Source organism: Trichosurus vulpecula, chromosome 2 (assembly GCF_011100635.1).
Source record: "Trichosurus vulpecula isolate mTriVul1 chromosome 2, mTriVul1.pri, whole genome shotgun sequence".
In the NCBI taxonomy this organism is placed as follows: Eukaryota; Metazoa; Chordata; class Mammalia; order Diprotodontia; family Phalangeridae; genus Trichosurus; species Trichosurus vulpecula.
In genome coordinates this window covers 11569517-11581603 of record NC_050574.1, presented here as the reverse complement: position 1 = coordinate 11581603, position 12087 = coordinate 11569517, and the positions used below count along the sequence as shown (strand labels likewise).

Genomic DNA, 12087 nt, shown 5'->3' with positions numbered 1-12087 from the left:
GTGACAATTTTCAACAGAGATATATGGATTTCTTGAGATGTCTAATTGTGAGAAAACTCCTTGTATCATTCTTTGGACCTCACTGAGCTTCTGGTCAGCACAGCCTAAGTCCTTCATTTAGAGTCTCTGTGAAACAGGAAGAGATACTCTAGTTTCCCAGACACACAGAGATAGGTTCTAAGAATTCAATACTATTGCAGGAAAGTGCCACACCAGCATCATCATTGTGTATGCTCCTACTATATTGAATCCTGATGAAGGCAAAGAAAAATTTTATGAAGACGTGGAGACCATCATCATCAATTTGCCAAAAGCAGACAAGCTTGTAATTTGGGGTGACTTTAATGCCAGCATAGGCATTATGCTGCTTGTGCCAATTTTGGCCTGAAAATTAACCCCAAGAAAACACTGGCTATCCAGTAGCCCACACTACACACCATCTGTTATAGCAAATAGAGATATTTTGAATGCTGTGGATGAATTCATTTACCTTGGCATTATACTTTCCAGGTATATACACATAGATCATGAGGTTGATGCAAGTATTGCTAGAGCTAGCTCAGTGTTTAGGAGACTGAAGAAAAGTATAGGACAGAAAAGATACTGGGCTGCCTACTAAAATGAAGGTCTACTGAGCCATTGTGCTGACCTCGTTGTTGTATGCCTGTGATATCTGGGCCATGACAATACCAATGCCATGCCGGGGAACTCAAATCAACTGCTTCCATCTGAATTGTCTTATGAAAATTCTGAAGATCACTTGGTAAAATAAGTTACTGCACACTGGGGTTGTTTTCTTGAGCTACCTACCAGGAATTTAAATTCTACTGCACAGAGTGCACCTTTTATTGGCTGACCACATTGTTGAATTGCCAAAAGTACATTTTCCTTAAAGACTGTTTTATAGAGAACTCACTCAAGGCAAATGCTCACACAGAGGTCAGAAGTGATACACAGACAATCCCAAAGCGTCTCTGAAGAACTTTGGAATCATTTGTGAGACATGGAAGACACTGGAACAGTACCACTCAACATTGTGTGCCTGCTTCAAAGAAGGCGCTGTGCTCTATGAGCAAGGTAGAATCGCAGTAGCTCAAAAGAAACATGGCAGCAAATTTAGAGACATTTCCCCTCGAAATGTTCTTATGGACTATTTGTGTGTGGCCCAAAATACTATTGGTCTGATCAGCCATAGTTGGACACACTGTACCTTAAACCTAACATAATGATGTCATTTAAGTCCTCTTCAGGTACAGAGGACAAGAACCAACCAGCAACCAACCAACCAACCAAACCAAGCAAATGAGATGTGAAAGATTTCCATCCCCAGCTCAGCCAATACATACACACCTACTTTTAAAAATCTCCATTTTTGTCTTTATTTTTCTTTTGGTTGGTTAGGTGGTTTGTATCATATAATTAGTAGCAACCCTTTCCATTTGTCCTATTGATTGAATGATAAAAAGTATAGTACTCATAACAAATATAAATAGTCCACCAAAACTAATTCCCACCTCGGCCACACCCAAAATTGTGTCTCTTTCTGCATTTGAAGTCCATCATCTCTCAGGAGGTGGGCATTGGGTTTCATCTTGAGTCCTTAGACTTTATGATTTCTCCTTTCATTGTTCAGAATTTTAAAGTCTTTCAAAGTTGTTGTTTTTCCTTATGTTATTATATATACATTATCCCCCTTGCTCTGGTTGCTTAACTTTGAATCAATTTGTGAAAATCCTTACAATCTCCTATGAATTTGTCCATTTTGTAATTTTTATGACACAATTATTATCCATTCCATTCATACACCAAAAATTTTAATAGATAGACAACTCTAACTTTCCAGTTTTAGGCTAATGCAAAGAGAATTGCAAAAAACATTTTGGAAAATATCATTTATATTCTTCTTTCTTTGAGTTTTTTTAGTGTTTATACTTATTAGTGTCATTGCTGGATCAAAGCATGTGAATAGTTTAGTCACTTCTGGAAAAGAGTTCTAAATTTCTTCTCCTGCACTGCAGGACCAATTCACAGCTCAACCAGTAGTGCACTAAGGTGCTGGTTTTCCTGAATCCCCTCCAACATCTTTCATTTAGGAAATTAGGTGGTGGAGTGCATAGAGAGCTGGACCTGGCATCAGGGAATCCTGAGTTCAAGTCAAGTTTCAGACACTTAACAGCAGGATGACTCAAATGCAAGGCACTTAACCTATCTTTGCCTCAGTTTCTTTCTCTGTAAGATTGAGATAACAATAGCTACCTCCCAGAATATTTTTTTTTGGGGGAAAATTAAATAAAATATTTGTAAAGTGCTTTGGAAACCTCAGAAGACTTATCAACATGAGCTTTTATTATGGTGCTTATTTTCATCTTTTGTCACCGTAGCCTACTTAACAAGTGTGAGATGTTACTTCTACTTACATTTAGAATATTTTTTAAATATCATTGTTGACAGCTTTTATTTCATTCTTTGAAAACTACCTGTATATAATGTTATCCATTTACTTTTTGGGAAATATCTCCCAGTCTTACTCATTTGAATCAGTTCCTTATGTATATATTTATGGGAGATTTTTATAAAGCAAAAATAAAAAAGAAAATCTTTCAGCAAAGACTTTTCCTCCACTTACTAATTTTTCTTCTGAATTTGTTACATTAGTTTTGTTCACACAAAACCTTTTTAAATTTTATAAAATCAAAGTTGTTCCTTTGCTTTGCTAAAATCCTCTTTATCCTTCAATCATAAACTTATCCCTAGATCTAAAAGCTACTTTGTTCCTTACTCCCCTAATTTGCTTATGTGTCCTTTTACATCTCAGTTGCACAGCTTTATGCTGTTTATATTAGTATTTTAATGTAGTCTGTACTGGATTTCTTCTGAACAGCTTTCCAACTTTCTATCTTTTTTTTTAAAGTGAAGTCCATAGCCAAATAATTGTGATCTTGGAATGTATCAAATACCATATCACAATATTTGTTTGCTCCTGCATTTGTGTACTTTATCCATTCCAATGGAAAAAAATCTCCATGTTTGTTCATTTGTAGTAGTTTGTCTTAATGATTACTACTTTCTAGTATTATTTGAGATTGGTATTCTTAGGTCTTCTCCTTTGCCACTTTTTTCATTAAGAAAAAAATGATATCCTTGTTCATTAAAAAAGAACTCAGCAAGTTGTGAACTAAGCATAACAGACTTTTAGAGGCTCACATGGGTCAGTGGTGAGGGGTGGGTGAAGGTGAGAGAATCATGATCACTATACTAGGGGCTGGCCTTCAGTTTTTTGTCCTCTAATAGTTATCTTGTGGAGAATTTTTTAAATCTACCTCTTCTTAAAATCTCTTACTTCACAATTTTAGCTTTCAAGATGCTTTTAATGTTATCTGTAGATTTAAGGGAATGTCACTTTGCCATTTTTGCCAGATTATACCTCAATTTCTAAGTTAATAGCCTAATTTCAAATGAGATAGCAGCAGTCTGAAAATTCTATAGTATTTCATTCATTTATAGTACTGTTCTGCGTGAAGTATCAAATCAGTAAGTCTAACACCTCTTCCCAACCATTTATTGTCCCCATATCCCTACCAGTCCCATAATTATCTGGCAACCTTACTGAATCTCAAGAGCAAATGAAATAGGACTGTTTCATAAGGATGGTTTTCTTCACCTGTACTCCTCATTATAATATCATTACATTAATATTATTGTGTACTTTCATATTAATATTATTTCTTTTTTCATTTTAAAATGACTCTTTTCTTTCTCTATCCACTGGAAAAAATAATAGAAATATTCAAAGTAATGCAAAAATATTTCCTACATTGCCCATGTAAAGACATGATAGCTAGATGTTAGATAGATGAAAATATATAAAGGTTCATGTGAAAATAGTGTGGCAAGTAAACGCAATAAAGCTAGACTTAGATACAGCCGCCTGAGCAAGATCAGTTATTAACATTGACTTGTGTAGCTGTTAACTAATTAAGTCAGTCTAAGAACCTCCACAAAGCCAGTGACCCTCGGAGAAGGAAGGGACCCTCATCGTTAACGCACAATGAAGAAGAAGTCTTGGTAGTCATGGAGGAAAAAATAATAGGTTTTAGAGATGGGGCAGGAATATCACAATTGACTATACTGAGAAAGGTGACTGGCATTTAGCTAAGGTAGGATGGCATTCAGGAAAGGCTAATCATGACCCTCTCTAATAATTAAGGAATGTTAATTGTTCAATGGGGTCCATTTATATCTTGTAGTTTTTGCTAAGGATTCACAACTAACAGACTTTCTGCCTGTTTGGGAGAGATAAAAACTTCCTTAATTACATAAAACCATGAAAGGACAGATGACGTATCTTTTGGGGATGGTAGTTTTGTGGGAGTGAAATAAACAGATATTTATAAATGTCCTAGTGGATTCTGGAACGAGAGATAACAATCTTTCCTTTAAACTAAGCAATCTTTGAGCTATCGTAGCTGGATTCCTGAGAATAATTCAAAACACTCATGCAGATCCAATTTCAAAATTAATATGGAATACAATCTGTTACATTGTAGAATGAATACATTAGGCATCAACACAGAATAAATCAGAGTTAATATTGATTTAATATGTTCGCAATAGATAGACATTGAAAAATACCTAATCCTCATACTCACATATAGTATGTATACATGTATGTAAATGTATATATTTAACATATACATATGATATATCATATATATCAAGAACTACATACATTTCTAAATCTATCTTTGTAAGCATATGTTGACATTGTAGAAATAAATTTATCTCCTCTCTGTCAGAAGCTGGATAGTATGATTCTTGCTAATCCATGGCATAGGGCTGAAATTATAATAGGCTAAAGGGTGAGTCTAAGAGAAATTGTATATTTAAGAGCAAAGTAAAATTTTTAAAGTTGAATAAAGTTTGAATAAAAGTTTATAATAATAATGATAAAAGTATCTACTTAATGTTTCAATTCTTCAAAGTTTTTTGTATAAGGTCCTTTGGGCCTCAAAAAGAACATTGCAAAGACATTACAAAGAGTATTAATGTCACAATTACACAGATGAGAAAACTGAGACTCATGTAAATTTGAGACTTTAAAATATTTTGGGCCTCTAAATGAGAGAGACAGGATTAGACCTCAAGCATTCCTGTTTTTGAGCTCAGCACCTTATTTTCTTTTTAAATTTTTTTAAAATTATTTTTATTTTTAGTTTACAACATCCAGTTCCACAGGATTTTGGGTTCCAAAGTTTCTCTCCCTCCCTGTCCTCCCCCCTACCTCCCAAGACAGCATGTAATCCAATGTAGGTTCTATATTTACCTTCACATTGAACTTATTTACATAATAGTCCGGTTGTAAAGAAGAATTATAACCAATGGAATCAATCATGAGAATGGAGAAATGAAACCAAAAAAGAAGGAAAAAAAAAGAGAGCAATGGTTTGCCTCCATCTGTATTCAGACTCCATAATTCTTTCTCTGGACGTGGATAGCTTTCTCTATCATGAGCCTTTTGGGGCTGTCTTTGAACCTTGCATTGATGAGAGGAGTCAAGTCTATCAAAGTTAGTCCTTATAGAGACCATGTGTCTGAAATCGTGTATATTGCTCTCCTGCTTCCGCTCCCCTCACTCAGTATCAGTTCATATTAGCCATTCCAGGTTGCAATGAAGCACCTTATTTTCTATACCGTATACTACAAAATATGGAGAATGTTGTTGTCTTTTAGTCATTTCAGAGATGTCTGTTTCTTCATGGCTCCATTTGGGTTTTTGTGGTAAAGATACTAGAATGGTTTCCATTTGCTTCTCTGATGGATCCATTTTGTCAGGCAGTCAAAGGTTAAGTGACTTGCCCAGGGTCACACAGTTAAGAGGTTTTTGAGGCTGGATCTGAACTCAGGTCATCCTGACCCTGGGTCCAGTGCTATAACCACTGAGCCATGAGGTGCCTCTAAAACACAGATAATATTGCATCTTATGAAAAAGTTATTGTTGCAACTCACAGAGACCCTTATGTGTGGTTCAGGAGCCTCTGTTGCTATTGAGTTGTACATCATTGATCTAATGAAAGGAAAAGTAGATTTGAAATCAGGAGACATGAGTTTAAGAAATAACTATGTCACTTGTATCAGTGTCATCAAAAGCAGGACACAAGAACACTTTATTTTAAAAGAGGAAAGAGTTCGAATACATGATCACAGTGGTCCTTTCTAGCCCTAAGTCCTAAAATGCTTAGATCCCACTGTTATTGCCCCTCTCCCATCAGTTTCCAAAAGACACTTGTTTGTCATAGTGTTAGGGAGAATGCTGGGAATGGGCATGGTTGAGGACATTGTGGCAAAGGAGACATTGTTTCCTATGCCACAGAGCAAACCAATATCTGAGAACTTGGGAGTCAGAGAAGATCAGCACAAAAGGGCTGATAGCTGGGAATGATGCTGGTAGAAAGTATAAGGTGGCCATGAGCCAGGGCTCATCTTTCTCCATTTTAAAGTGATACAATGCCAAACTAGAGTTAATAGAATAAAAGGAGACATATGTGCTCACTAGCAGGAGGACAGCCTGGGTGGCTCTTTTCTCAGGGAAATTTGTGGAAGAGAGATGAGGACTGTGAATATGTTTCACTTGCTGATGGTGTCTGTGTAGGAGAATCACTAAGTAGGCACTGGAACAGATCATGAACCCGACACACATAACATCAGGCATAAAAAAGGCAATTGCAAAAAGTGCAGCATTAAAAGAGGCAGGAGTTGAAATTGAACAATATCCCAGATTCCACATCTTTGTATTATTAGTCAGATACCTTGAGTTATGCATAGTTCCTAGCAAAGTGAAATTTATCAGTAAGTGGAAGCACCAGCAGAGGAAGCAGGAGGGGACAAGGCACTTTTGGGCTTGGATTTTGAGTTCTACCCACCTTGAGTTACTGGGACTGATGGTGATGACCTGAAAACCACTCAAGAGGCAGGTGATGCTGAGGCAAACACTCCGGGCCACATGGAAAAGATAAATTATAAGTTTACACCCAACCAGGTCCAAGAAATTTTTGAAGCCCAAACAAGCCATGATGTGAGGAATTCCCTTGGAGAGAAGCACTTTTGAGTTGGCCAAGGCCAAGTGGGCAAAAAGGCATTCTATGGGCCTCAGCCTTTGGCTGATGAGTAAAGTGAAGGTGTGTCGGCCCAGGAGGAAGAAATTTCCAAGGATCCCAACTCCCATCTGAATAAGGAAGAGAGTGACTAACAGTAGGTAAGTAAGCATCATTTCTCCAAGCCTTAGGAAAGAGTAGTGTAGCCAGTGCTGAAAAATCGTAGGAGAAAATGAAAGATTTGTTAAATTTCTGAAGGGAGTTATCCTAGAGAATTGGGCTCCATTTGGGGAACACTGGGATAGCCTGTGTGTTGGGCTGAATATAATTCAGCTGGATGGAGCATCAATATGTCCATTAACTTTATAATGTTTTTAAAATTTGTATATTGATGTAAAAGAATATCATAGTTCTATAACAAAAGAGAAATATAAAGACACAAGTAGTTAATAAATAAGCATTTGTTAAATACAAATTGTATGCCAGGTAATGTCCAAGGTGCTTGGGATGCCAATAAAGATATAATTCTGAGCCTTAATTAAGTTAAGGTCTTTTACAAATACAATAATATAGGGAGGCAGAGCCAAGATGGCAGAGTGAAAGCAGGCACTCACCTGAGCTCTCCCTCAAACCCCTCGAAATACCTGTAAATAATGACTCTAAATAATTCTAGAGTAGCAGAACTCACAAGGAGAGTGAAGCAATTTTCCAACCCAAGACAACTTTGAAGGTTGGCAGGAAAGATGTGTTGCACCAGGGTGAGAGAGGAGCCCAGTCCTGCACCGCCTGCACCACAAGCATAGACCTGGCCCCAGCGAACTAGGAGTAGGCCTTCAGTGACTGAGTCCGTGGCAGCTTCTGCTTCCAGACCTGTCAGCCCTCAAATGGCAAGGGGATCAGACATGTCAGGAGGAGATTAATAGGGGTCCCTTTGCTGACCCCCAGGGGCAGGACTCTTTCATTTCCAATACTTGGATGTGTATTGCAGACCTGGGTCTTAGTCACAGTGCAAAGAGGAGCACTAGCACAGCAGAGTATGTGGCCACAGGAGAGCAGGGGCCCTGCTCACACTTCCAGGGTTCAAAAGAGTACTTTTTGTTGTTTACAAACAAGTCCACAATACAGCAGAGCAGTAAACACACCTCTCCCTAGGTCATACCACCTTGAGAGAGCCCCAAACTTACAGGTCCCCAGAACTGCCTCTGAAAATAGCTGTGCAAGAACACATGAATATATCGAAAGTGATGTAAATGAGAATTATAGCAGTGTGCATGCACAGTCTCTCTCTCTCTCTCTCTCTGTCTCTCCTCTCTCTCTCCTCTCTCTCCCTCTCTCTCTCTCTCTCTCTCTCTCTCCCTCTCTCTCTCTCTCCCTCTCTCTCTCTCTCTCTCTCTCTCTCTCTCTCTCTCTCTCTCTCAGACAGAAGGAGAAAGGCAGAAGACATGGAAAAGTAACAATAGAAAGAAACAACGCAACAGTAATAATAACAATGAAAACGACAGTACGAGCTGGTACTTAAACAACGCCTCTCCTTTGCCAGTCTGTGCTATATGATTACCAACTATTATCCCAGGAAGAACTGAGCAAATGCATACCTTCTACAACATAATATTCTATTACTTTTTGTATGTAATTACTATAAAGTTGCTCATTTCATGCTGATGTAGAAGTAACTTTGGTTCCTCTTTGTCTTTGTGAGCAGAACATATCTTCTACTGAATTTGACCACTGTGAAAATCTTCAATAGATTCCTAGAAACAGAATGAATATTTCCTTTGGTCATGGCAACCAATAAAATAAAGAAAATACACAATATTTATCACCATTGTACAATAACTTGTGTTTCAATGGTGACAACAAGGAAGTTAGGCAGAGTACGGCTACACGTGTGAACAATTACAAAGGTTTTAGACAACTCACACCCATCAACTTACATCTTGTTACTCTAAATGTGTGATGCTTATTCAGTGATCAGAAAAGGGGTTCATTAGAAATAGAAATGCATTGGGTCAATATTGACATCCTTGCTATAAATGAGAACAGAAGACAGAAAGGAAATTTGAGGTAGATGGAAGACTGGGTCCAAAGTTGTCCATGAAGATATGAATGAAGTAGGTGACAAAATGTATCCATGGACAGGAAAGATAACATTGTGGCATATGTTATCATCTTGCATTGCAGTAATCACAATATGTATTACCAATAAAAACACCATGCAAAATGATTGACCCTTATGCACTAGTTGCCAGGGATAAATTTATGTCACAGATTTAGAGGTGTAATAGACGTCAGAGATCATTTGGTCAGTCAGTCATTCAACAAACATTTATTCAGCACTTATTATGTGCCAGACACTGTGCTAAGAGCTGGGGATGCAAAGGAAGGTAAAAGATAGTCCTTGTACTCAAGGAGCTCACAGTCTGATGGAGGAGATGCTATGCAAATAACTCTGTACTAAATAGTGGAGACACTGTATTTTGGATTTGGATTTTAGCATAAACTTTTAGAAGAAATGTAAATGAAACAAAAGAAAAAAATTGGTAAAAAAAAAGATGGAAAAAACAATACCATATAAATGAAGTCTTTTAGGAAGAAAACTGTGTTAGAGGGTAGAAAATCTTGTAAAGATACAAAAGTGAGGTGGGGAGATGGAAGTTACTATGAACCAAGGCAAATGCCACTTATTTGCTTCTATTTCTAAATTCTGTGAAAAAAAAAATTGAAAGACAAGCAAGATCAAAGAGAGTTAGGTAGAATATAAATGGATGAAAGAGGCTAGAGGAGTAAGGACTTGGTGAAGACTGAATAAGGAAAAGTCAAGCTTCCAAGAAATATAAGCTAAAAAATAGGTAAGAGGGAAATGTGAAGATGAATCAAATTGATGGATTAAATTAGTAGAGTAGATTAGAAAAAGAGATAACATGCTGGTGCGACCGTTAAGGAATGAAGAGAATGGTGATAGAGTTGTTATGGAAACTAAGAAAAGGACATTGAGTGAAGATGAGAAGGGCATTAAGAGATAGTGATCCACTGCAAACATTTTTACCTAGGGAATGTTGAAATGTCAGCTATGAGGGGCAGTGAGGTCATGATATAGAAGAGAGCATCTCAAAAGACAAGAATGCATTAAGATACCAAAGAAAGACTCCAAGGCCTGTTCCATAGCCTTTCCAAGAATGATTTCCTGTCCCTAGACATACAGGTCTTGACCAATATTCTAACTGTTTAATTGGCTTCAGGAAAGGATTTTCTGCTTCTAAGCTTCTACATGTAAAATGGTGATATAAATAGATACTCACCTGGTTGATCTCTAATTCCAGGATGGAGGAAAAAGCTGTACAAAACTGAGTATGTCCTTCTCTTTGTGTGTTTGTGTGTCTATGTGATGGCCCATACCAGTCCTAGTTATAAGAACTGTATTGTCTGAGCTCATCTGCCCAGAGCTGTGATTATCATGTCATGGGCAGGAGCAGTGACATTAATCTGCCAAGGGAAAAAGGGATATGTCTACAAGAGTAAAGTTATGTCCCTGATGAAAATGTTTTCAATGATTCCCACTGATTAAGAATCCCCCATCTGCAATTACCAGTGAATAATGACCATGACTAAGTCATGAACTAAACACAGAGGAGAGAAACTTTCCTGGGCACCAAGAGACCAGAAGTGTAGCTGTTAAAGAGGTAGTCACAGGTAGAGGGGGGAGAACAAACATCTTGTTATGGGTACTGCCATTAGTAACCTTGGCCTGGCCTGGGCTTTGGTTTTTGTCTCGAGGTATCCCAGGCCTTGCTTCTGCACTTTTTTTCATTTAAGTTCTCAGCCTCCCAATGCCGTCTCTGTTTGTCTGTGTCTCTGTCTGTGTCTCTCCCTGTCTGTCTCTTTCTGTATGCACTATGTTGAGTTGTTGTGTCATGTGGCTTATCAGTGTCCACAGGAATCTATGTAGATTAGACTGGCAGGGACCCCAGGAGTCTTTTGCTCCTGAAGGGCTTTGGCCAATACATTTCTCTAGAGTCACCTTCCTCCATCCTTCTCCTGGAAACTTTGATCCCCTTCCTAAAGGTAAACAGGAATTTTAGGGCAGAGGTTGGCCACTCTGCTGGAGAGAGAGAGAGACATAGAGAGAGAGAGGGAGGGGGGGGGGAGAGAACTGGGTTTGAATTAGATCTGTCTTCTTCCTTAATGATGATTAGTCCAGGGGAAGTAATTTTTAGGTTCAAGTTATTCTTATGATTGTTATCCCTTAACAAGGAAGAAATGTCCCTAGTTATTGATTCAAGACTGGACTCCCTCTCCCCTAGATGTCAGTTCCACAATGTATATGCATAACAAACCACAAATAAACCCATTTATCCAAATTGATAGCACAACAAAAAAATCAGAGAAAATGTACATCACAGAATATGTATATCAGATAAGATCAAATGAATGATCTGTTTCATTGGGATCAAGATAAGTCAGCTCAACCAAGAGATGGAGAGGGAGTCTTAGATCTTTTCCAAAGGGAATAGGGATGTGATCAAGGCATCTGCTTTTCTACATGGTTTCCTCCCAGTCACATTCTACCTTCAAGTGCCTGAAGAGAGTCTGAAACAACATGGCTTTTCTCTTCAAGCTAGATATCAAAATATCAGTAACTCTTCTCTCTTGTTCTTACCAACTCCCCACTTCACATTTGAATATTCAGTGTCTACCAATGAAGAGAGTATTATAAAAATGTCCTTTTGAGTCAGAGATTACATTTATATTGGAATGCTGTGTATCATGTCGATTTTCTACTCTATAAAATGCAATTTATGATTTGATTTTTTTTTAGCAAATTAGTCTAATGTTAAATGAATCAGTAAAGGAGAAAGGGAGAATCACTAGGAAAAAGAAAATATATATATATATGTATGTATATATATATATATATATATATATATACACACACACAAGAAAAAGTTCTGACACAATTTTATTTTAGGGCACAAAGAAATTACTAATAGATGTAAAA

General features: G+C 37.6%; 1 protein-coding gene across 1 annotated transcript; it reads right to left on the bottom strand.

Moving 5' to 3' along the window:
* Window positions 1-6298: 6298 nt before the first annotated feature.
* LOC118836230 (vomeronasal type-1 receptor 1-like) lies at window positions 6299-7267 on the bottom strand. The gene has a single exon (XM_036743571.1). It carries the CDS (start codon window positions 7265-7267, stop codon window positions 6299-6301), a length of 969 nt encoding a protein of 322 aa, XP_036599466.1.
* Window positions 7268-12087: the final 4820 nt, after the last annotated feature.